The 27,304-nt window shown below is 42.9% G+C and overlaps 1 protein-coding gene across 1 annotated transcript in view; it reads left to right on the top strand.

Moving 5' to 3' along the window:
- Window positions 1-24,418, top strand: part of NXPH2 (neurexophilin 2) — a 32,568-nt gene extending 8,150 nt beyond the window's left edge. Inside the window, exon 2 of the mRNA XM_004943002.5 lies at window positions 21,711-24,418. Within this exon, the coding sequence (XP_004943059.1) occupies window positions 21,711-22,454 (744 nt within the window). The 3' untranslated portion in view covers window positions 22,455-24,418. The remainder of the gene's footprint in view (window positions 1-21,710) is intronic.
- The last annotated feature ends 2,886 nt before the right edge of the window (window positions 24,419-27,304 follow it).

Genomic DNA, 27,304 nt, shown 5'->3' with positions numbered 1-27,304 from the left:
TGCTGCTGTGCTGTTTCCCAGTATTCTTCCTCCATTTGTTTTAAAAGATCTTGTGACAGCCCCTGTGAAGCTTCACAACTGATGGCACTGTATTTTTTAGTAAGTTTTTCCTAACATTCAGCACAAAGTTCTCTTAATTCCTGCCTGTTCTTCTTAGCAGTTTTCTTTTCTATCACTACTGATATGTATTTTGCTTTAGGCTGCATTATTTGCCTATTCCTAGGGATCTTTTCCTCAAAGAACTACAGTGGTAGCATTGTGAGTCACACCAAGTTTTACCTCCCTATTGATCTTTTGTTTACCAATCATGTGGGTTTTAAGTGAATTATGTCTTTTTTTTCCTTCCTGCTTCCCTGTTGGCTTTCACAGAACATCTTCATGTACAGATATCTGCGGTGCTGACCTAGTCTGTGTTAACACAGCTTGTTGGTGTTAAAAGGTGCCATGTGAGCATGAGGGGCTGTTAGAGAATCTGGCAATTCTGCAAACTAAGCAAATGGGCAAATAGATTCAGGGAGAAGACATATTCTGAATTCTCTTTACCAACTTTTCTTTTGAATGAAAACAGTCTGAAAATGGTGAAATTAAATAACTCATACTTTTATCCCTCTGTCTTCTTTCTTGATCTATTGATAGAATAGCTTTTTTTCTGCTTCAAACAGCGATGCCTTCACAGCCATATATTCTCATCCATCTCTGGACACTGTGTCTAGGCAGTGTTACTGCGGACATCAGCGGTGAGCCTGTAAGAATGGGACACTGTACACTGTGTGTCTGTTCTGAAGATGTGAGCTACGTGACAGCGCTGTGCTCAAGCTAACAGCACAATAGCAAAAGGTAGGAGGAGTACAGTCACTTTGATCAGCTTAGAGCTCAGAGAGAACGTTCTCGTTTCCTGCCAGAATACCATTACCAATCTCCCTAACGTTACTTCCATCGCAAACTCTCCAGGAGTGCCTTCTGCTTCATGGACAAGATGGAACGCACAGCAGTGCTCAGAGAAAATACGGTGCTGGCTGAAAAGAAAAGTAACAGCAGGAATTACACATCAACAGATTGCATACCTAAGTATTTTGCTCAGTTTCTTAATTTCTGGTTAAAGAAATACGCCACAAGCTCCTAAGGGACACATTTCTTTGCAGCCAGCACCAATTCTCATGGCTGTCAATATGTAAAAACAGCTTCTGCTGAAAGATGCTGTAAAATTCATCAGGTGTTTTGTTGATATACACCTGATAATACTTCAAATTTCCTATTCCTGAAAGAAACGTATCTGTCAAATAGCCCTCTTACCTGGCACCACAATCTGTTTCTCATACAAGTGATCATCTTTAATAGATAAACTTTCTATTAGGAGCTAGACAAGGTGCTATTTTTTTTCTTGCAGTAGTCAGAAATAACAATAAATGTGTGGGAGAAATTCATCAATTTTGTTAGAACATCAAGGTGCATGCCTATCTGAAATATAGACTGTATGGAAACACAAATCAGTTCAGAGAAGGCTCCAAGTATAGAATTATTGACCCTGGAGGATAAGGCACAGAATAACCTTTCTAGGCTGCGCTTTGTCAATTTTAAGCAGTGTCTGCAAGGTGAGCATTTTAGTATTTTAACAGTCTCTTTCCTCTCAGCAAAGGCTTAATAGTTAATGCATTACAGGTTTTCCTAAATTTTGTTCTTTTTATAAGTTACACTACTATAAATATGTATTAAAAGTCTATGCACTTACTGCTGTTCTCTAAAGTGGTATAAAGTAGTGCAGCTGATTGATGCGAGTCAGTGAAGCACACATGTCTCCATTCTTCCAATCTGATTGTAATCCCAATCTTAGGACCAAGTGGTTGGGTCCTGTCTGCAGCACATCACGGTGCTGGAAGGGATGGGGTCTGCAATGCCGCAGTGCTGTGTAGGATGATAGATGAAGATGGTAGATCACAATGAATCCTTTTCCAGCCTCGTGAAATATAAATGCCATTCTCAAAAGTTAGCTTTTAAGATAAATTCTTCTCTCACATGGTGTTAATCATGTCTGTACTGGGAGATTTTGAAGTCCATCAGCCCCTCAGAAACACGGGAAAACCTAAAACCTTTGTTTTCTTCAAAATGCTTCTGAGCACTGGCTTTAGCCATATATTCAAGAAGTGCACTTCCTTCCAGACAACTTAAATATGAAACAATCTGTGCCTAGTTATATTACTGGGCAAGAACAAATATCTCATCCTATGACCCAAAGTGTGTGTGTGTATATGCACAGGTGTCCTTGTCCAAGGCAATGTCCTTGGATGTCAGCAGATGAAAACTATCCTTTAAGTCTACCACATCGTCCATATTGTTATTTGTTTCAAAGGATGTGTAAATTCATTTATATGCTGCCAGTCTAAGCCTACAAATGACAAAATCAACTGTGAGTCACCATGTTTAAAAAATAAAGCTGCTAGGAAAATGTGGGTTTTTTAACAGGCCCTATCCAGCGTCCTGGCACAGGCATTTCTCCAGTGAAGTCTGAGTGGGAGGATGAGGTGACAGCACATCTTCTGCTGGTCGTGCTTACTTAACCTGCTGAAGGAAGCCCACCCTTCCAGTTTTATTGCATCACTGGCATGGATGGAATCACTATGAATGTGAAGAGAGAGAGGTTAGCATGCATACTCAGCATCCATCAGTTTCTGTCAGACTTAAATTTTCATGACTGTAGAATTTCAACATATGTAATAAATCCCTCCTTCAGATTCTTCAGTTTTGACAGCAACAACTTCAGTCAGTGTAGTTTGCAAGTAACTCTATAAAGAAATTTGAAGCAAAAAACATTGTTTATCTCAAAACTTTTCAATAACAATAACAATTAGGAAAACTTAGGCCTAGAAAATCCCCCTGTGAATATTGTGTCCAGTCTTACTGAAGACTGGGACTCCATTTGTTACTGACCTCCAGTATAAGTAAGACCCGCTAGTCACTACTTCTGAGCCCAAGTACGAACACTGTCTCATCCAAGAGACTGTCTGCTCACCTAGGCTGTGACATCCCTTGCTACTCAAAGTAGAGGGCATTTCTCTGCTCCCCCTGCACCCACAGATCTAGTCTTCTGATAAATGTTTGACAGTCAGTTTAGTCAAGCATGGTAAATTTAGTAAATCCATGGTAAATCTAACTGGCTATTCCCAGTCATCATCTTCCCCTTCATGTGCCCAGATATGACTTTAGAGAGGATTTGCTCCCTGATTTCTCCAGGGGCTGAATGGAGTCTTAGCATCTGGTAATCCCCCATATTGCCCTTAGCCTTTTTTGAAAGCAGTAACTACATTTTCTTTTCTCTGCATCAGGGGACCTCTCTCAGTCTCCAAAACCTTTCAAACTTGATAGAGAACAGCCTTGTAGGAACATCAGCCAGCTTGCTCAGCATGAGCTCACCCATCCAACCTCACAGACCGTGCGTGTGCTGAGATTGCTTAGGGGATCCCTGGCTCTGTTCTCTTCTACTGATAGTAACAATTATGTAGGGAATAGAATCAATGTTTCAGGGGACTTGAATTACTTGCACTTAGATGTACAAGAATCAAATTAATCTACTGCATTCTGTCTACACTATATCACTCTATATTCAATATATCAATGAAACTTGCACCACTGTTCTTCCTTAGTGGCGGATACTAAATGATCTGTGAGCCAAAATTTAAAGAATCTGCTGTGAAGGCATAGTTGCTGTTCATCTTTCTTTTCTCCAGTTGAGCTAGAAGGACATGATGATCCCACTGCAAGTTTCTCTAGGGAGACCTAAGACTTCCAAGACTTGAATTCAGTCTTCCAATGTTGCAGCAGCAGATAGGCATGCAGAGTTAGAAGCAGACATGCTTCTGAGCATCAGATATGCTACTTTAGGAGGAGGATGTTCCAGGGAGAAACAGCACTCTTGTGGCTCTGGGGCACCAATCCTGTAAGAACTGCTTCGGTCCTCCCTTTTTTTCCTCTCTGTCCCTGTATAGTTTCAACAGGGTACATCTTTCCCTAAAGGCTTCATCAGCAAAGATTCAACAAAAAAATTAAAGAACAACATTAGTGTGGGTCAGACATCTTTTGGAGTGGAAACTTAAGACCAGCCTGCCTAAGGCACTGATTATTGCACTCTTAGCTGTATTACATGTAACTATACCCACAGGTATAGATACGATGTCTGCTCAAGGCAGACACAGGAAGGTGATTTGTGGTTCTCCATAAATCTTGTCTTCCTGAAATCAGCTGGTATATTACGGATAGCAAGCTCAGAGGTAAAACTGCCAGCTGATGCTTTGAGTCAGACTAACAACTTTTGCTCCTGCAAAAATGATTTGCATTTTTAATCACGTTAGTGTCCTACATATTAAGGGCTTGTAGATAAATTATTAAATTGAGCCGTTCTAGATAGACAAATGAACCTCAAAGCAATTATAACACCTGAAAATTGATCAAGTGTAGTGACACTGATGGAAGGGAATTATAGTTAACCACTGTGAAGTTTTCTACCATACGGGAACTTCATTCTCCCTTTACTTTGTTAGCTGATATAGTGACAGGCTGCTGAGAGATGACAGATTTAGCCAAGGATTTGGAATCTGAACACCTGTGCAGTGTCATGCATTTAAAAATAGAATGTGACAGCAAAACACATCAACCCTCTAATGTCCAAATGGAAACCACAGGGGTTTTTCCTTCAGCTTTTTTCCGGAGAGGTGGCTCTCAATCATCCCTGTTCAAGTAAATACACACAGCTAAGGCTGTTTTGTTGAGGTCCAAAACAAACTTTGATGGTGGGCACGGGAGCAGCAAAAAGCACCATTTCTTTCCTCCAAATGTTCTGCTGGCGTTCATCTTTGAGGGGTGAAGGTTATTCCTGGTTAGAGGGAACCTACGTCATTGACAGTATTTGAAGGGATCATCTCCACTTCCCATCTCCTCTGATAGTATCCTTGAAGCCTTAATCAAAACTAAAGCGCATCATCTTGTTCTGCTTTCCTGCTCTGCCACTAAGCCCAGCGCAGCCTCACTCGCCCCCGGAGCGCTCGGCTCTGGGAGCACTGCAGGCTGGGAACTGCAGCGAACCCAGCTCATCCCCATCCCATTGCAGAGAGGTAACCTTCTAGCCTATCTTTTCTTCAGCCAAACAGTTCTTTCTGAAGGTCAAGTATTTTTTCTAAACATGGGGTGCAATAAGTCCGAGAGGGTATTTTTGCCTTTCTTTTCTGTTGCAATCCTATTAATTGCCTTAAAAAGAGCGATCACAGCAAAGCCATTTGTTCGGTGTTTTGGACGTCAGTTCTGTGTGATTGTGTGATGGGGAATTAAATAAGGTCCATATTTAGCTCATCTGTGTTCTCATTTATGTATGAGATACTTTAAACTGAGATAACAGCTATCACACATGAATGGGCTGCTTCTTGAAATCAATGATATAAATTAGACTCCCTGTTCAGGAGCATCTGGCACCCTTGGAACCTACTTCATATAATGATAACTCTGTTTATTAAAAAGAATTATGTAACAATATGGTTGATTCATTTCAATGTGATTGGCTTAGCAACTTAATTGGACTACACAGTATACCAGGGCAAAAAAAAAAAAAAATAACAATAATAATTAGCTCATTCATCTGTGGATGACTGGAAGCGCTGCCTAGCATGCTCAGCCTCTTTAAAGGTGTGCAGCCATTTGATCCTGCAAGGAACTGAACCTTTTCAACACTCACAGAAGCCTCCTCCGCATTTTACGGGGCTGCTCAGCACCACACTGATGTTCAGACTCTGAGCCCCAGTCAAAGCCCACAGAAACCAGCAAGAAGTTTCCTTTGAACTCAAAAAGCACTCGATGACTTCGTGCAGATAAAGGAACCTTCCTTGAGAAACAGCAGGACAAAATGTGCCTTGAAGAATAAAGCAGGTTTTCCCCCACTGTGGTCTCTCTTTTCCCTTGAGCCCAAACTCCCACTTTCCAACTCCCAAATGCTATTAACATACCGGAAAATTAGCATGCAGCATCTAAGTTTTCATATTCAGCCTGGTGCTAAGTTTTATTTCCTCTCTTGCCAGGGTGGCTACTTACACATGAGAAACATGCTCTCACAACACTGTCTGATTGCTTTATGAGGTTACCACCGCTCAGCTGTGAGAGAGCAGTAATTGTTTTTGTTATCGATGCACCTCTTAGTAAGACAAAATTAAATGAGCTATTTATGTTCAAATTACTTAATATCCAAATAGTATTTCCAGAGTATCGTTTGACAGCAATTCAAGTAACTTTCGGGATCCTCTGCTTTATTTGAGTTCCAAATGCAGTTTGTTGTGTCAGCCAAGAGACTGCTGTCTTGGAGCCAAATTCCCCTTAAGTGGTATTAATCACATCAGCATAAGTTGCTTCTGTCCTCTAGTTTTACACCAATTTAAATAAAATTAGAGGTTTGGATGTGGATTTCTCTTGTGCTTTTAACTCAAAATACCCTTAGTCCCAGATGATTATTCTTCTTCCATTTCTGTAATTGGACGCCAAATTCCTCATCGCTCTCCCCCCCTCCCCCCCCCCCCCCAAAAAATACACCAAAACAAGACAGAAACCTAAATTAAAATCAGAGCAAGGATTTGACTTGAAGCATAAAGGAAGAAATAAGGCTGAAATTCCATACTTATCGCACCCTGTTGTACCTAGATACTGCTGCACATCTGGTGTGTGAGATAATGCACTGTTTAGAGAATGTGCTACGAACACAGAAAATTGGAAATGAGTCTCAAGTCTTAACGCTACATTTCTTTACTACTGGGAGCAAGCGAGCCTCTGTTTTTCACTCCTTTTGTAGGCTGTGAGATTTGATTCCCTCTGTCTGCTATATGAATAATGTAAACATGAAGGAAACGAGAAAAGGAACGGATCTGTAAGAAGCACTTTGTGCAGCACAGCTCAGAAGACTTTTTAAAAATTCCCCAAGCGTATACCAAGGTTTAATTACAATATCAGCCATACAGCAAAAAATAAGAGCTGCTCAGTCGAAGCCATGCATGTAGCAATAAATGCACGTATTTCTTGTTTGGTCATTTATCATATAATGTAAATAATATGAATGTAAATAATTAAAACCAAGGGCATTCTCGGCCTTCCACAACAGAATATCTCAGTACTACCTGATGTTATAATTTGCTCTTGAAATGACCACACATGTCAGTTATCTGCATGAGTCCTGTGGCTACCAGACATGAGAAGTCAGATCTGCACCCAATGTGCTTTTGAGTTGCTCCTCGCTGAGACTTGTCACTGGCTGTATCAGTCTTGGCTTCTTGGAGGGAACATTTTCCTCATGCAGCCATGCAGAATGCAAGATCTTTAGTACAGAAATGACCCAGGTGTAGTACTTGTGGATTTGGGCTTCAACATACAGGAAATCAAATGCACCTCTAAGCGTAGAACTTGGCTGAACACCCTTTCACTGACAATGTGCAGTGAGGGAATTCCCGTGACACAGTATTAAAAATGTGACTTTACAAACCTCCAAGCCTCCATGCTCAGGTCAATAAACTGTGCTGCATCAAATAATGTTACAAGTCCTAATCTCAGTGAAGTATCAGCTGGCAGTGATGAACCCTTTCAGGAATGGCCAGGAAAGCTGCAGTCCCATCTAGAGAGAACACCAGCAAGCTCTCCTCCTGCCTCCCATCCAGACTGGGTTTGCTACATGTAGTGGGCACAAGGACAAAGGGTGATAAAGCAACAAAGTGAAGCATGCTGTTGGCATCTCAGGGAAAACATCCCCTTCCAAATATTGGGCAGCAACAACGTGCACATTCAAATTGTTCAGATACTTTGATCCATTTTCAGCTATCCATTTTCAGTCAGACACAAGCCACAAACACCTTATCTGTGCCTATGAGTATTGCCCTTTGCTGACTGGAAGGCCATCTGCCAAGATTTTCCTTTCTGGAGCATTATTTGGAAATACAAAGTCTCAATTTAGTGAAAGTGCATTTGAGCACTTGTTCTCTGAATGCAAGTGACAGCAACCTGAATATCACTGCAAACCAGCAGTCCTGCTCCCCTTGGTGTGGGACATGTTGGCAGCAAGGAGCTGCTGTGCCTCAGATGGGAGCTGGGAGGTTGTCTGCCTCCACCTCAACCAAGAAGAATGGGGAAAAACAGATTTATTTACAAATTCCTGATCCAAAACCCCTTTGTCCTTCCCTCTGCAGGCAGACAGGACAGACAAAGCAGCCGTTCCTGAAAGGGTTCATCACCGCCAGCCGACACTTCATAGAGATCAGGACTTGTAATGTTATTTGATGTAGCATAGTTTATTGACCCGAGCACAGAGACTCGGAGATTTGTAAAGTCACGTTTTTATTACTGGTTCAGTCATGCACATACATATTTATAGACCTTAAAAAATCTTTGTAATTGATCAACTAAGGCAGCACATTCCATTTTAATACGAGGGATTACTCGCAGTCCCTTTAGAACCACCTTTTGTATGCAGTAGAAGCTATTTAAAACATTTACAAGAGTTGCTTTTTTGGCTGTCTTATGCTTATTACCAGCTTTGGTCTAGGCAGCAGATACAGTTAGATTTCTTTCCTTCTTTGATCTCCATAGTCTGTATGAAAAGATGCATTAAAAACGAGAAGGAACACGTGCCTTTGTAAGCCTGGCTACTTACACATCGTCAGCTCTTGAACCTCGTGCTCATCAGATCTCATCTCATATCCTCCCTAAAAAGCTGTCCTTCCCAGCCACAGTTTGTTCAGTTTATGAGTGTTAACAAGCAGCATGACTAATCTCGGTCCCAAACCCATTCATAAATTTTTGTAAGGCTTTGTATACAGGTTCATAATATGGTTACTTAATGAGAAAGGCTTTATTTCATGTTAAACCCTTTTACGCAGGAATTGAACTAAGCAGTGACCTGTAAGGCTTGTTTGTAGTTATGGATTCCGGAAAGCAAATTGGAAGCAAATTCATTATCTGCCCAAGAGATCAAAACTACAATCAGCTGAAAAAAGAAAAATCCCCAAAGGAATTTAAACACTGATTTACAAAAGAGGGACGTGGTTACTATGCATGCTCAAGACCAGGATCAGTGAAGAGAATGGCAGAAATTTTAACACAGAGTCGTGGACAACACAGACATCATCTAAACTTTTCAGAAAAAAAAAATGCTGCTGAGTGAAGTCTACAAAGTCAACAGAGCCGAGATTGCTCATTGAATGTTTATCCAAACTGAATTCATATTCAGGCCTGCTGACGTTCTGCAGTCAAAGGTTCGGGAAACAGCATATATAGAAACATTGATTTTTAGAACACAGATATCCACTGAAATATGCATTCTTATTTGCATTATTCATGGTAAAACAGGGAAGACTTTTTAAGGTTATGCGTTTTTATAGCCTTTCCTCAAAACACCCTTAGTATGCATATGAAGAGAATGCTTCCTGCTGGCTTGTTTCTAGGATTGTACATTTTCTAGCCCATACATTTTAGATGCGTGTGCCTTGAAAGCACTGTGCTAGAGTCCCATCTCCCCCAGCCCTGCTCTGCCAGTGGGGGTTTTATCTGCCTTTACTACTTGCTTCACCAACTGCAAGCACCCTGCCAGCGTTGTTCTTTTATTCAACCTGGAAATGTTATTCTGTGTATGCTAATTGAAATACTTTGATTGCATCCTGTGATGAAGCCAAATTAATGTTTGGGGTTATGTGCACAGTAATTTACAGTAAAAGATTGAAAGCAGTAAAGAGGCACCAACTGTATTCCCTTTCTGCTTGATACAGATATACGTGGAATAAATAGGCTTGAACTTATATTTTTATATGTAAATTGCAGCAGTTTGTATTAATGTCTGTTGTAGTAGAACATAACGTTACGTCTGATATAAGCTGTCCTTTCTTCAGATCCTTTTCGTGTTCTAACAGTGTGTGCACAAAGATCCTGGACATTCAGCCCCTCTGTAAATCACTGAGCAGCAATGAGCTACACGTGCACCCAGACATTCTTCCAGTCCAATTGGGTATCAACCTCAGCTCTTCTATTTTGTGAGCATGAATTGGTTACCTCTGGGCACAGGGCAGTTCTCCTAGTTAAGCCCCATGAAAAATCACATGGCAACCTGGCTTTCATGTTTGGACCACATCATTTTCTAAGTGTCTCAAAACATCCATTCCCTTTTGGAATTAACTTTTCGTGTACTTGCAGTGATACTGAATGGGAGCAATTCTTTGTTTTCAAAATTAATCCAAAAAGCTGAGTTGTTAGATGGATCAATAGCTAGAGAAAAAAGCTTAAGGAAAACGTTTCTGTTTTAGGAAGGTTTTCATTTGGAAAGGATTTGACCAACTAATCCCTAACTGTTCCCCAAGTCTTCAAAGCACAAACAATTTCAGGCTGAAAGGAATTCTGTGTTTCCTTTTCTTAGGGACACAAAAGATGGCTGACTAAATTAAAAGGGGTTAACACTGGGTTTAAACAGGACCTTATAACGTAAGTTGGCATTTCTATCCCACTGTGTGGAGCACAGTGGCTGCAGGCAGGGCTGACTGCTGATGGCCGAAGGGCAATGTTGTTTCACTTTCAGACTTAATAAAGAGGCAGCGTCAGTCCATGATTTTCTCACCTTTAAGAGAGTAAGTCATTTAGGAAAGCAGCATGCATGCCTGTGTGTAGGCAGCAGTAAAACATCTGGAAGTGCCCCTGTGTGCTACCTCATGCTAAGTGGTTTCAAAAGGGAAAAGATTTTAATTTAATGTACAGAACCCCCATGGTCTCTCACACACCGGGGCTGTGCCCACAGCCAGGAGCTCAGACCAGAGGCCCCTGCAGCCTGAAGACAGCAGTGGATCTGCCACCCAGCATGGCTTAGAGCCTCCTGGCATCCAGGCAGCCTCATCCTGCTGTGGGAAGCCAGAGCCTGGCATCAGGAGAGCACCTGGTTTGCATCCTCTGAACAGGACATTTCCTCCCTAACTTGTCAGAGAGTTAAGTACCCTCTGACAAGAGGCCCACAACAGTGAAAGCTGAAATCAAGTTCAGAAACTTCGATTTTTAGAGCTCTCCCCTCACTACAGTTGTCTCCCATGAAAGGCAGTAGAGTCTGCAAGCACACAGTACCTTGATGGAGCTTATAAGCAGGAGAGAGACCAACTTGGTACATGGTCTGATAATGGTAGGACAAGGGGAAATGGCTTTAAACTAAAAGACAGGAGATTTAGGTTAGATGTTAGGAAAAATTCTTTACTCAGAGGGTAGTGAGGCCCTGCACCTCTGCCCAGACCTGTGCGTGCCCCATCCCTGGAGGTGCCCAAGGCGAGGTTGGATGGGCCCTGGGCAGCCTGAGCTGCTGGGGGGCAACCAGCCCATGGCAGGGGGTGGAACTGGATGATTAATGGCTACAAGCTGCACCAGGGAAGGTTCAGGCTGGATGTTAGGAAATACTACTTCTCTGAAAGGGTCATCAGGCACTGGAATGGGCTGCCCAGAGAGGTGGTGGAGTCACCGACCCTGGAGGTGTTCAAGGCACGTTTGGACATTGCGTTGAGTGACATGGTATAGTGAGAACCATTGGTGATGGGTCAATGGTTGGACTGGATAATCCTGCGGGTCTTTTCTAACCTTAGCAATTCTACGATTCTATGATCTCTAGGGTTGCTTCCAACCCAAGCCATTCTGTGATGGACCCTTTTCATTATCTCCATCACTTCAGTGACAGCTTGTTCGGAAATCCAGCCTGCAGTGATGCAACAGAAAAATCGTATGCCTTATTTAAATAATGGTGTTCATTGCCCATTAAAATGTAACTTCTTGCTTTAAAATAGGATTAATTAAAATGTACAAGAATGCAATTCAGTTACATTTTATGCTTCAGCCCAGCGCACGCTTTTCATAACTCATTCCCAGAAGTAATATTCATGGCAGCACAGCGTTCTCAGCCCTGCCATTAAAAGCGTAAATGAATATAAAACCTGTTCTTTTCAAAAACTTGGCTCCAGTATTACCATTGTTAGGTTTTTCATAACGTATTACTTTGGCCATTACTGTTTTGCGAGATAATTGTATCAGCGATCTAACTTTTGACAGTATCCAGAGTGGCTGAAAATAGTTTGCTGCAGCACCTTTGTCTTTTAAAGGCCATTTGGGGCTTGTTATTTTAATCCTCACGCAGCCTGATTTATCACTTCAAACATCTGTCAGCTGCGCTTTGTCTTGAAATTGATAGTGATAGTGTTACTGATTTTTCAACAGCAGCTGTTGGAGGTTCATTAGTTAGGCTCTCAAAGGGAGTAGATAACTGTAATATTTTTCTTTGTTAATCATCTCTTACACGCTGTTATAATACAGAGTTTGAAATCTGCTAGAAATGAGCTTCCCCCTGTTTCTGAGTTGTCGGGAGCATCCTTTTCTTCCTTTAATCTGTCTAGATTATTAAAACTCTTCTGCATAATGCAGTAAAACATTTGAATCTGGCACGTGAGTGGTGAGATAGAAAATCACTATTTTCTGCGTCATGCTCAGCATGGAGGAGGTCAGTCGGGTTGCAGAGTTCTCATCCAGAAATAAATCAACTCCAAAGAGGAGATTAAGGGCTGTTCTGTAATTGATTTTTAATTTAAAATTTATAAGGCATACAAAACCTAGATGACAGCTTGAGTAAAATCAGGTTGCTTTCTAACAGGCACAGCACTTTTCCATTTATGCACTTTCCCCACCACATAAAATAGTCTTACTGGATGACTATGACCCTTGAAACACCACCCACCAAGCATCCTTACACACTCACCTCTATCCAGGTGCCTTGGAACCTCCTCCTGCAGGGGACTGGAGCATCCATGGGCACTCCTGCAGCCAAGAACATAACAGTGCTACCGCTGTTTCAGCAAGCAGTACTCACCAACACATGATTACAGTTTGAAATCAGTATCTTAATGAACTGATCTCAACAAAGGTAAAGAGAAACCTCCCAGTCATTAAAGAAATCAGCAGGAAGAAGAATTATTAACTGTAAAGTACAACAGATGAACAGCCAGCAGATACTGCCTTGGCAAAGGAGCTGCTGGAGCATTCCCATTTTGGTTTGGTGTAAGAGGAACCTTTTGTAGGTTGTAGTCCTGTGAGCTGTCGAGCAGCATCTGCAGGTGTGGTGGTGGAGATTGGAAGCACCTGGGACACCTCACAGGCTCACCAGGTGACAGAGATGCCTTCTAAAAACAACTACTTACTGGTTGTGACTCTAGATTCATCCTAAAGCCCAAATCTCAGTCCCATAAGATGATACACGTGTCCATAACACTAGTGAAGCTCAGTGCAGAATAGATTGCAAGAGTGCAGCTGGGATTTTAAGCAACTGTTCCTGTCCAGCATTGGTGGTGTTCTTTTCTTAACACTGGCCTGGTCCCTTAGTGCCATTTGCATCAGGCATGTGGCCAGGCCAGTTCAGAGAGAGGGCTGTGTAGGGACAAGAGGCTGGCAGGAGCTGCTGGAAGATACCTGCCCAAAGAAACATCCCTGGCACGCATGGGGATGGCCAGAAGACGGCCCAGTGAGGCTGAAACCTGCACGCCCAGGTCACCTTTCATCTTCTCCCTTCCCCTTAGCAGGATTAGAGACTGTTCTTGAAAAAAGTGCGCTTTGATTTTTAAAGTCAAATTTTCAGCTTTTAGCCATTTAACTTTAGAAGTTCCTCAGAAGCCCCATCTGGCAAGATTATCCCATTAGTATTTCAGAGACTTGATGACCTTTTTGCTTGGTTTGCTGAAGGACAGTTCAGCTCTAACGCAGTTGAGGCCACTGCCAAGTAGGTCAGGTGGCTCAGAGCCACACCACAGCGTTTCCTTTTTTGACCTGGGATTGGCTACGTGTTCTTCTTGACCATTTTATGTAACTACGTATGTATATATCTCAACTAATCTTTCTATATCTTACTGAAACTGAATTAGATATTTGGTACAGCACTGCTTTTTGGATCATTCATTTAATGTCCTGCATTGCTATTACTTCCCCACCCTTCTAAAAGAGCTGGATGCCTCCCAAACGGCAAAAACTACTTAGAAATACTAATATCTGTATCTAATCAATGTCAGACAAAATTATGAGCCTTCTTTTAGAATCACAGAATCACAAGGTTGGAAAGGACCTGCAAGATCATCTAGCTACCATTTATCATCTTCATCTAGTCCAACCGTCCTCCTATCACCATTACTGCCCACTAAACCATATCTCGTAGCACCTCATCCGGATGCCTCTTGAACTCCAGATGCCTTTTCCTACAGACAAATAAGGTACCTGATTTTTTTTTAATCTCAAAAACCTCTATTTTAACCTTACGGGGAAAAAAAAAACAATGTAGAACACCGTGAATTCTTCAACAGCAGAATTTGTGCCCATTTGTTGAAAAGAAGCAATTCTCAGAACAAGTTTTCTGTTGTTTCAGCAAAAAAAGGTACATCAATGCGATACACAGATATCATTTAAAAGCCAGCTGGGCCATTTTTCCAACTGAGGCTGGAGGGAACACTTAAGCTAAAACTACTGGTAGGGCTTGTGAGAAAAAAAATGGCAAATACCTTCCCCAGATAACTTTTAGGAAAAGAAATTAATTGTAGGCTTCAATTTGTAGGCTTCAGATTTTCAGTCTTTGCTTCTGCTTCTTCCTCCTCGTCAGTTTGTCTCCTTATTGAAGTGCCGTTTTCAGTAAAATATTATTTTGCTGCCTCACAAAAAGTGGAAAATTTTAAAGTGATTTTTTTTTTTCTCTGTAAAACACAATACTGAGGTTGGAGGATCTGTTTCGTTGCGAAATATGCAATGGAGTCATAGCCTGAATTGGAAGTGCTCCCAGTACGGCCATTTGTTTTAGACGCATATGTTTGTCGGTAGGTTATTTGAATGTTGGCTCATATTCTTTTTAAAGACTTCTACCCGTTACCTTCCCCAGCCTTCAGGTGCACATAGGTGTAGAGAGATTTTTTCTCTCAGACCATGGGAGGAAAAACAGCAAAGCATGTTCATAGTGCTCAGTGAACCAGCTTCATTCAATCCCTGTATTTCTGCAGCAAGAATAAAAGAGGAACTTGCCATAATATAGTGGGGGAAGGTAGCACTGAACCTACACATTTGCTCTTACGTTTCCAGTGTCTGTTTTCTGCCTTCCATGACAGTCTGAAACTCGTGAAAGGCAAACAGTTAAGAAGTTAAGGAAAGCTTCAGGCTCACCATTACTGCTGTGTCTCCTGCAGGTGTTTACGTTTTCATTGGCATCAGTTGACTTTCAGATAACGATATGTCAGAAAATGCAAATATTTGCAATTAAAACATGGATATATAGTTTGATTCTTCTATTCCTCCTTTCTCTCTGACACTTCACCCGAGGTGCTGGGATATATGGCTTTGGAGGACGTCACATCACATCACGCCGGCAGTGCTGCACTGACTGGCTAGGGAGTGCTGCTGCAGCATCCCTCAGTGAGGGGCACTGCTTTGTAGGATTCAGTTCCAAGCAGAAAAGTTAACAAGCTGCACAGTTCGATCATGAAGGCTTGTTTTTTCTGCTGAAGCAGCTTGTCAGTTTGGTGTTAACTACAGGAGACAGGGCACAATTATTAAAGCAATCCGATTATATTCTCTACTGAACAGGGGATTTCTGTCCCCCTTTCCTGAGTGAAAGAAAGTAACCCTAGCTGCACGAGTCTTTAAAATTTACCACATTGCAACCTGCTGACGTGGCCCTGGGTGTCACGGAGAGCAGAGCTCAGCACTGTCACTCCGCACCATGAGGTGCTGCACCACCACGAGGGCTCTGCTCAGCTCCCCTGCCCTGGGCCCAATGAACCCAGGGACCTCAGCTCCGCACACACCTTGCCCTCTAGGCCTCCCCCACCTTCACAGCCCTCCTCTGGACTCTCTCCAATAGTTTCATGTCCCACTCTGTACTTACAGCCAGGGCTGCCCTTTCCCAGGTGCAGCATCTGGTGAAGAAACCCCAGGTGCAGTCAGATAAGGAGCCTTATTTCAGCTTTCCTTCATCTCAAGCGAAGTTGTTCTTATGCTTTCCTTACAGCCAAATTAAAATACAAAAGGCAGCTGCATTTCCTTGGAGCTCTCATTATTTTCCCACTATTGGAGCCACATTCCCTGCTGCTGGGGCAAGGAGGAATCAGAGTAAAAGCTTACACCTGACCGGACATGAAATGTCTTCTATTCAGTGCAAGCAACTCCTTGTTTCTTGGTGCAGGCTGACCTGCTCAATCTCTTGTTTCCTCAAGGGAAATATTAAGTTTCCCCACTGATCTTTTGGAGAGAAGGGACCAATGATCAAAATTTTCCGAGTAAAAACCTGAGTCTGAGTTTGGGCTGCTGAAGATCTGGGTATCCTGAGGGATTTTTCTGTGTGACTACCCAGGGTGTTAAGTCAAAGGTTTCATCCCTAGCAACAGCTGCAGTCGTAAAAGAGTCAAACCACAATTGCAGCACATATGCCTATAACATCCTGCAAAATAAGGCTGTGACAAGACAGAACAAACACATCTCTTTCATGTAGTCCTGCTAAAAGAAGATGTTGCTTAATTCCTAAATTCCTTGAAGCATTCCTGACAGCAGTCACATCTGCTGCCATAAAACCCATCACGGCCTCTGCCTTTGGGAAAAACGTGTTTAATAATCAGTAAAGTTCAAACTCAGCTTGTTGTGATGAATTATTAGAACCCGTCATCATTTTCTTGCAAAAAAAGGCCATAATGGAACACAATTTTATGTTTTTTCCATTTAATTGATGACAGTGTGAGTTTTTATTAATCTTTCTAGGCTCTGGTGTAAGATGCTGAAAAAGCTAATATGAGATCATTGTATCTGGTTAATGCGTGTGCTTTGCAAAATTGATAAGGCCCGTCAAGACATAAATTATTTAAAATTTGATAAATGTGTTGAAATCATTGAATTTTCAAACAGATAAAGCAGAGCTATTTCTCTTCCTTCTCTCCCCCCATTCAAAGTGAGGTTTTGTTGAAGCTGCTTAGTGATTCTGCGTTACTGTTGCAGCAAGATGATGAAATTAGCAGGAGGTAGCATCCTATGCAGCATGGCGTGATTCTGAACCCTAGTGATGCAGCATCAGGGCTGGGACCAGTGGAGAGCTCAAAGTCTGCTGGAACTCCCCAGGATGAGTTTTCCTCACTGGTGAAACCCAGGACAGGTGACCACCGCTGCATTCCACCTCCCTCCTACAACCCCTTCCTCTTCCTCTGCAGGATAAACACTCAGTGCAGCACCAGCCAGTGGCCAAGTGGGGACTTGAGCTCTGCTTATCCCAACAGACCCATTTATTTCAGCTAATTGCTGACAGTTTTTAAATGATTCCTGGTAAGGGTGAAGCCATAGAAATGATTGCTGGTGAGTGATGACCTGGATAAAATCCCCAAGGCATTGAAACAATTAACTCTTGCATGGCTACTCTTTCATTTAGTGCCTTGCCCATAGAGAAAGGTGTGGGAGCAACTCCAAAGCCTCTCTACCATGATCAGAATCATAGAATCATAGAATGGCCTGGGTTGAAAAGGACCACAATGATCACCTAGTTTCAACCCCCTGCTATGTGTAGGGACACCAACCACCAGACCAGGCTGCCCAGAGCCACATCCAGCCTGGCCTTGCATGCCTCCAGGGATGGGGCATCCACAGCCTCCTTGGGCAACCTGTTCAGTGCGTCACCACCCTCTGGGTGAAAGAAATCATTCTTGGGTGAGAAGGGTCTTTGAAGAGCAATCACGATCAGTCAGAGAGGTGCACAGAAAGAACCAATGGTTTGAAGTTTAAAAACACACAAATATTCATCATGTTATGCTTTGTTTTGAACTGTTCTTGTGTTTAATGTACCAAAATGTAAGAGCAAGGCGTGTCATGGATTCTGTACATCTCAGTGGGTCCAGATAACGGCCCTTACTGGGAAATATCTGTAGTCTAACAGAAATTTTGGGGTAACTGGGTGACATTTTATATGGCCTCCATAATACAGAAAATAGATTCGATTATTTCCTCTGCTTGGAAATTGATGTTTTGGAGGGAATGGGAAAATGCAGGTGCAGCAGAGAACTACAGCAATAGCCATCTATTTAAATGTATATACTCACTTCCCTAAGCTAGTATTTTTTTTTTCAAATACCCCACCAGCAATATTTTCCACTATAGAGAAGCATTACTGTGAGATGGGAAGATGCTGAGGAAGCCATTTTTCCAGCATGCGCTGCATTCTTTTAATACAGATTTTTTTATTTCCCGGAAATTGCTAACCAAAGTGAATAAAGTGGGCATGGGCCCAGCCTTGCTAATAGCAAAAAGCTGTCATCGAGTGAAGGGCCTTTGCAATGTGTAGAAGAAAATGATGTGTTAAGCGTTCGTTTCTCTCATTGCAAGAAGCTTGATTTAAAATAGAGCAGGTTCTGCGCGTGCACAAAAATAAGGTTTTACGTTCAAAAGGTACAAATATTATTCGCATTTCTGAACAGTGCACCTTCATTCCTGCTCCGGCACTAAGCACTGAGCAGAAGCAGGCTCTTCTTTGTTAGCCATCAATTACTGAACGTGTGCAAAGCAACACATCTACTGTTGGGTGCTTGCAAAGTCCCCTTTCCTGCAACTGATTGTGCTGACAGCTCAGCCCCGTCCCTACAACCAATGAATGAAACAAGGCAGCAGCAGGGCAGAGTCAAGAAACAAGGCTGCACGAGACTGGAGTCCTACAGTCTGCAATCTGTTTGAGAAAGGAGGAAAAACTGCTCATTGTGAGTAGAGCACAAACTGTAGCTGTGTTTATTTGGTGCTATACATACCTTAAACAGGAATAGTGCATCGTCATGGCTCAACATCTGAGCGACTGTGTGTTCACGTATGATGGAAGCTATTTAATTGCCACCATGTCACCTCAGCTGAAGCAGCTTGTTTGCTGTGAGCATGCCAGCTGCCCATGCACTGTAACGCACGCATAATTAGAAGCCGTGGCAGTGGTTTAGCTTGATACCACTCTGCACTTCCACCATTTGAAATAATTCTGCCCTAATACCTCACTGATGCGACAAACCTAACCTGTCTGAGCATGCATCACCGCTTCCCATCCTGCAGCCGCTCTGAACCTCATAGCACATTTTTCATCTTTTTATATCAGAGCCTGCTGCAAAAAGCACTTGAGAAAGCAATGCTCTGCTATCTCATTTGGAGTGAGAGCCCCCAGAAGAGACATACATTGAGCATTACCAGCAGCACATGACTCGGTGCCCTGTAGCTCTCATTGTGAAAGGAAGGAGAGAAAAGCCAAAGAGCCACAGCATGGCTTTCAGTAAGCGCTGCGAAAGTAAAGTAGCCCAGGAGGACAAATGTGGTGTTCCTGTGCCCTTGCCAAAGGACAGGCACAGCTGAGCTCAGACACAAGCTAAGTTAGAACTGCCTGTGCGCTGAACAGCTCTGATTCCATGTATTTCTCCTTCAGATTTCCAGCTGCTCCCAGCTCAGTTACTAGCAGTGACACTGACTACAGGTGCCCACATCTTCGCATGGCTATGAGCATTTCGTGCAGGAGGCCGTTGAGCCATGCAGACACTGAGAAACGTTTTTGTCAGCTCTACCAGGGCCCTGTCTCTGCTGGAATCTGGAAGTGCAGCAGTACAGCTTCTCTTAGAGCTCTGAGAGGCCTCCGATTGGGTTGGGGTGAAGGACGGGTGAACGTCTCAGCTCCTGCTGCTCTGAGCCCAGCCCTGGCTGCAGCTGGGAGCTCTCTGTGGCCAGCTGCTGCAGCTTCACCCAGCTGATTCTGAGCATGTGGACTGGCTTAGAAGTGGCTGAAGACCCATGCATAAACATGACATTGCTTCACTGAGAACTTTCCATCACCGTGACAGCTTCCCTCGGCATCGTTATGACAGCTATTTGTGCTGGTGCAGATAAGCATCTGTCACTGCTTCCATTAGGATCTCCTATTTTCCCGAGTTCATAGCTCAGCCATAAAAAACATTGTGTGGTGGCAGAAACTTGACATACAAGGTCTCAGACTGAGAGTGATCATTGGTGCCTTTTTTCTCCCTCTCTAATCTGAAGAAGAAAATAATTTACTTATGTGAGCCACACCTGACTCAAAGTATGGATCCAGACACAGATTTATTTAGCGATGGCTGCCTCTCAGTACGCAAGTAAGGTAAAGCCTATCTCGAGTACTGCATAGGGAAGATAGGAAGAATATGTGTTAAGCTAGGTTCAGGCTCCGGTTTCAGTCTGTTGGTAGAAAACAGGAAAGGACCACTGGTTTGGGAGTTCCTGATCTTAGCCAGGTAATTAAACGGAAAAAAAATTGAAGATTATAGAAAATAATGACTGAATGTGGTAAAAAAAGTCAGCAAAGTCAGCATCACCCAGCAAGTGAAAAGGATGGTATTCACTCCCTGTTTTGGCTGCTTTAAGCAACCTTCCACACCATAATTGGTGCTGTGGTTGCCTACTGATTAGTGAAAACTGCATCCCAGTGCCAGCAATCCTAGGAGTCCACCATGCAAACCCTGGCCTTGAAAGAGAAGAGGTGTAATCCCAGCAGCATTTTGCCTGGAGGAAGAGGAGAGAATATTTCAATGGGGGTTGGACCTGGTACAGCACCGTTCTTTCCCTACTGAACAGCTTTGCATTTTACTCATGCATGTGTTTACATGCTGGTTAATGATGAATAAAGCAGCTGAAAGTCTTTTCTTTGTACTTGAGGATTCTGATATAAGCTTGAAGGGAACAAACAGAACTAACAGGCAAACACATTTTACAAAACCCATGTTCAGGACTTCAAAGATGTGTAAAGAAAGGTCAGTGTTCATTTCTAGCCTGCAGAAACACAGATCCTACTTCTGACCTCTTCAGAGCATGCTCTAGTTCTGTATTTTCAACAGGGCTCCACTCTCGGAGTGAACAGGAAGGCTGTATGCAGGCAGTATGCCTGTGCATCAAATTGGGCACTGATACTTACTAAGACACACCTTTCTGAAAGCTAACATCTTTCTGTCGATACCGGATGTGGTAATATGCTTCCTGATTGCAAACTGTTTTGCATTAGACTTAGCTTGGCCTGGTCACGTTCCTGGAAAATGGTAAGATGTGCCCTTCCAGTAGAGTTGCTCAGCCCTTCTCGCAGGCTTGGCCTTGCTATTCACAGGCAGTTTAGCACCTACCTCCAACACACACAAAAAACGATTACTTTCAGAATCTGCTACAAACTTGGACAGGAACAAAAATACAAATGTATAATAAGCAATTTTACTACACACAGATTACAGGATTTTAAGCCTAAAGCATTTGTTGGGTTAAGTAAGGAGAATAACAAAGCAGAATGGAAAGGTTCTGCTTTTCTCTTTTACTGTCTTTTAGCGGAGGTGCCACTTTGCTGTGTCCAGTTTTCTTGCATCCTTAGGCACGTTTTTATCTAACATAACTGTGAGAAAAACATGCATGCCTTGCTTGACGCGTGACGGTCCTCAACCCATCCAGAGGTTTATACAGTTTTTCTGCTGGATGGCTCCTGGTGAGTTTTTTGCATCTTCTGTAAGCTATTGAATAAAATCTTTGAGATTTCACGGGGCTGCAGAAGTTACTCATTACTGTAGTCCACTGGAGTGATACAAAAGCAAATATTAATGGCTCCTGTGGTAGCTTGATATTTTTCTTTTCACAGTTCATACAGTTCTTTTTCTGTTTTGGAACAGGTATTTTGTGATGGTAATCAAGTCGTACAAGCTACAGATGTACTGGACTGGGAAGACAAGGATGCTGCAGAGACATTGGTGGACAACGTGGTCCACTCCAGGATCATCAACCCGCTACGCCTGTTTGTTAAGCCATCCCCAGTACTGAAACATGGCCAGGTGTCCTACTCGGACAGCATAGAAAACTTTTGGGATTGGTTGTCCAACATCACGGAGGTTCAGGAATCTCTCGCACGAACTAAACGCAGACCTATAGTAAAAACTGGGAAATTCAAGAAGATGTTTGGATGGGGCGACTTCCACTCCAACATCAAAACTGTTAAACTGAATCTCCTGATCACGGGGAAAATCGTTGATCACGGCAACGGCACCTTCAGTGTTTATTTCCGACATAACTCCACAGGTCTCGGAAACGTTTCTGTGAGCCTGGTGCCACCTTCCAAGGTGGTCGAATTCGAATCGTCTCCACAGTCAACTCTGGAGACCAAGGAATCCAAGTCCTTCAATTGCCGCATCGAGTATGAAAAAACAGATCGTGCTAAAAAAACTGCCTTGTGCAACTTCGACCCCTCAAAGATCTGCTATCAAGAGCAGACCCAAAGCCATGTCTCCTGGTTGTGTTCTAAACCATTCAAAGTTATCTGCATTTACATCGCTTTTTACAGCGTAGATTACAAACTGGTGCAAAAGGTCTGTCCCGATTATAATTACCATAGCGAGACTCCGTACTTGTCCTCTGGCTGACACAGTCGTGACTAACTGTAGAGATCCAGCACCAGTCATAAAAATAAGCATCTCCATTAACCTTCTGGAGAGGAATATGTTTTTCCTATCAGGTTCAAAAGTCTTTAAAAACTGTAGCTGTGTTTGTGCTGTATCGTAACTAATCCAACTGTTTACGTAACGATCGTTTTCATTTGGGACCATTGCATTTTAGTATTCTCATCATTCATAAGGGAACTACCAGGCAGACATGATTAAAAAAACAAAAACAAAAACAAAAAATCAAAGCAAATTATGTCTGTAATGAGCATCGATCTGGAAAATCAGTTTTTTAAAGTACACTCCAAGGCAGAGAGGTTATCTTTCAGTTGAATTGGACAATGCTTAGCAGGAAATGATTGTCTTTCTCATTGGGAACCTTAGGAGACGGCAATATAAAGAACAAGTTATCAAGATATCAAAACTTCAGCTGCTTCCATACAAAATTCAAACGAACAGCTCTCCCACTAATTTCTCCCAAGTTCGAATATGAAAAGAAAGCATTATTTCTAAGGGAGGGGAGAAAGGAAGGAAAGTACGTTTCTATGAGCTGTGGTAGTTGTACGTATTCATTGAAGTGAAGAGTGAGTAGTTCTTCCTTCAGACTTCTTGTCCATGAATATGCAATGATGTAATTAGATATTGATGAGCTTTAGTTTATTAGACCCACCAGGTGTGCAGGTTTGGTGTACATTTCCTCTTTCCATCGTCACCAGTGGTTTTGACCATTCCCAAGCATTCACACATGCACCTGTACTCGTTTCACAGTGACTGAGAGCATATGTACCCTGGAAAAAGATGATCTCTGTTTAAGTCTGCAAACGGTGCCAGCTTCCACTGGAGGGAAGCGACTATCTTGCTTCCTAGGCCTCAGCACCACGTTGTGGCAAGCAGAACCCATCAGCAGGAGGGGGACGCCTGAGTAGCACAAATTTTCTGCTTAATGGCACCCAGTTGTCTTCCTTAGTACTTCGTATTTAAGATCAATATATTAAGCAATGAAAAACAAAGAGGACAGCGCAAATCTATGCACCTTCACTTCATAGAGCAGATTTCAAACAATTGCTGTTGGTATGAAATACTCATCTGGAGCGGCACCCACACGGCACAGCATTGCTCTGTCACAGTTGGGTGTGACAGCAGAGGGTCTGGCTATGGTTTGGTTCTGTAGGACAGTTAGCTCCAGCAATGCAGCTTCAAGCACAGATTCCTTGCTGTTTCTTTAGGTATCGATCTACCACTGCTGTCAGTCTGCTATCACAGTCCCGTATCACAGGTCCTGTGGAAAAAGCTAGCTGAGGGAGTGCTTCTGTTGCCTGTAGTCAAACTAACATGCAGGGACCAAGAAGTTACATGTGGCTTAAATGAAGTACTGCTAAAGTAATCAGTTCAGGTGCTGTGCACACCTCGACGGCTCAGAAGGACTCACTCGTGAGACCAATTCCCATTTCCTTGGTAAAATCTCATAGAAAACTTTACTGTTAAAATATGAAAGTAACGATTAATTTGTTTCTCCTTCAGGTGACCAATCTAAACGTGTGGATTTGTTTCGCCAGGAACCTAACTGCTTTGCTTTCCTTCTCCTCATACAGAGTCCCTCCTGTTCTAAATAATGTTTTTCAGTTTGTCTCTTACTGTCAATTCCTACAAGGTGTTCTACTTTGTATTCTGTATAGCGTGTCCTTGTTCCAGCTGTATATAAGCTCGGATTTATTGCTATGAGTTCAGTGTCTGGTGCTTTTGTAACTTAGCTGTAAGCCATGATTTTATTGCCATGTATTTTTACTCAGCACTGTAGGCAATTAAAAGAAAACCCTACATGCTATCTATTGTAGAGTATGTGGAAACCATGTATGTATATACACTTGAATATGTGTACATATACAGAATATATGTGTACATGTATTTGTATGTAAATAAAGAGAGTTTGCTAAATCTGTCACTCACTCGCAGCATATTTGGTTGTGGTTTTTTTTTTTTTTCCCAGTTTTACTCAGTGTCTTTATGGGGAAAAAATAAATGACAAAACACTCAGACGCCACAACATATCGTTGAATATTTGTGCCAAGTGCAGTTTGTTCTTCTGTGAGATATTTAAGTCTGCAGTGCAATGGGCAGAATAGGTTCAGTAGCATTCGTGAGGGTCAAGGAAAGAAGGGTATGCGTTGCTCAACACAGTCATGAACTGCTTCAGCAACTGCCCCCAAGCAGGCTACTGAAAGTAGAAGAGCTATGCTAAAGGAGAGGTGCTTTGGAGCCTCAGGGTCTGCATTACAGCAACCCAAACATCTTTCTGTGGAGGAGACTGCCTGCATGGAGCTCTGGCCCCCAGCAGCAGCATCTCACCGCTTCTTGGGTGCCATGCACGATGCTCCAACCACCTCCTCCCCAAGCTTTGGCACAAGATGGCAGCCTGACAGCTACGCCAGAAAACTTACCTGAACCACTGCATTTTTTCCAGTCAATGCTTTAAAAATCAGCTTAAAAACATCACAGTGCACTTTTTCAAATCAATTTCGAGAAACTAACTGCAAGAAAAGACTTGCGATCTGATTGCAGTCAAAACCAGGGGAAAAAGAAACCGCTTCAACCTAGCAGGTTCAGCACAACGTGTGCCAGTGAACCTAACAGTATAGCTTTGCATGTGTTTAAATACTTATTTGCATTGATGTAAAGTCCTTACTAAGTATGCCTGTTCCTGTTCCCCCCCATCACTCGGATATACATCGCTAAGGCTAGCAGCGGCAGGCAAGTGATGATGCGCAGCAGTGTCAGGCGGCTCTTTTTCCTTCAGGCAGTACATCGTACATAAATGGAGGAACCACAGCCATTTGGTGTTTTATTTTTAATCATTTCAGTGGACATGGAAACCCCTGAACAATCCTGACGTGGCTGGAAACGCTCTCACAGCAACGAGGCGAAGGCATTGGGTGCAAATCAGCATCCCGTGCTGCCCTTTCTCCCCCGTCAATCACGTGTAATTCAAGGACAGTAGAATTTGCTGTTTGTTTTATGCTCTGTTGACCAGCGTAATCTGGATAATGTTTTATTTATAGTATAATAATGATTTGTCATTATCACTGTTCCTATTCAAATATGCACAGTAGAAACGACAATAACAAGTCACAAACCAAGCAGCTCAATGAGACGCACATCACTCAAGTACACTTCTAGCTGTAGGCTGTCTCATCTGAAAAAACAGATCCTGCCATTCCCATCTGTGCCTTATGAACACCTCAGACATGCAGCAGAAGCAGTTTCCTTCTTTTGTTTTAATACAGCTAATAAAACGCTTCTAATGGATTGGCAACTGGTATTGAACTGTACTTTGAGAATGTGGTACTGTATTCATCACTGACCAAAAAAACCCTACAAATTAGTGTAATTCCTTCCCAGGTTACGAGGTAACTGGATGGGAAGAGCTGAATCATCACAACACACCCCACTTCAAAGACCCCTCAACGTGAGGCTTCAGACAGCAGCAGGTCTGCAGCTGTGGGTACTCTCCAGCAAAAACCCTGGAAACTGAGACTGAGTTTTGTAGGCAAAAATTCACAGAGATGCTTTTCCTAAGATGCAGCTCAGCACAAAGCCCCCGGGTGTTGGGATGCAGAGGCAGTGCGGTGGAGCCTTCAGGCGGTCACCACACCAGAGCCTCAGCTCGACATCAGGCCACACCAAGAGCCAAATCGTAGGTATGAAAGCCATACGGATACGGGGGTCAGAGTGCCACACTCACCCCTTTCAGCTATCCAAAAGCTGCTTCTGAAACACTCGCCATGTCCCATTGCTCTCCTTACTGCTCCCACTTTGCCATCACTGGGAAACAGCACAGTTCTATTACCACTGATCCCAGACCATCATCTCACATCTCAGCTGTCACTCCGCATGCCCGCCCTTTCCTGCTGTACATTTTAGCCACCTAAATTGCAACTCCAGCTTCTCTATTCTGCCTCATTCCCAGACCGTATGTGGCCCTTTTGTCATTATGCAGCCAATTAAGTTTTGGCTACCTTATCTTAACAGCTCCAAATAAGCGAGCGATCTTCCTGAAAGGTGATAAGTTATAATTGGGTCCAAATTGGCAAGGAAGGGAACAGTGAAATGGGAAGCAGGGAGGTTATTTTCATTAGCCCTTAAGGTAAGGATGAGGAAGAAAGAAGAACCAAAGCTATCAGTTATCTCTTAGTATTGTAAGGTTTGTATCATCTGCCACAGCCAATGCCACGTCCCAAGACATGAGCCTTGGGATCTTTCAGTGTGGAGATCCTACAGGTGGCACTGATGCTGCCAGATCCAGATGTGCCAAATCCAGATGTGCCAACTGCAGTTACCACATAACAGTTCATGTTATTTTCTTGTAGCCTGCTCTTAAAACCATCAGTCCGCGTTTTCAAAACACATCAGGCTGATTTCAGCTTGAACGTTTCCAAACTTGAGCTGATGTATCCCAGCTTAGTGAGAACGGAGCAGCGAGCTGCCTTTGGTCTATGTAAGTCAGTAGGACTCGGTTCTTCCCCCATCCCTTGGGTGTTCCTGAAGCACACAGCACAGCGGCAGGCGATGCTGAGCAGACTTACACTGCTGACCTCACGTCTCCGTGTGGGATATTTAACACAGATTTCTGGGGAAGGAAACCCAGGGATTAAAAATACTTCAAGATGCCACACTTCGGATGATAAGCGAACATATTTAGTATTATACCGTACTTGAGAAGTGGATTGAAATTAAATAGAGTTATGTCAGATATATTTAACCGTGGCGTTTCTGACTTCCGTCACTGAAGATCTGGATTAGCCCAAGAGCTCTGGGGAAGCAAAGGAGATGATGCT

The sequence above is a fragment of the Gallus gallus genome, chromosome 7 (genome assembly GCF_016699485.2).
Source record: "Gallus gallus isolate bGalGal1 chromosome 7, bGalGal1.mat.broiler.GRCg7b, whole genome shotgun sequence".
Taxonomy (NCBI): Eukaryota; Metazoa; Chordata; class Aves; order Galliformes; family Phasianidae; genus Gallus; species Gallus gallus.
The sequence above is the reverse complement of the archived record's forward strand: the minus strand, read 5'-3'. Positions and strand labels throughout refer to the sequence as shown.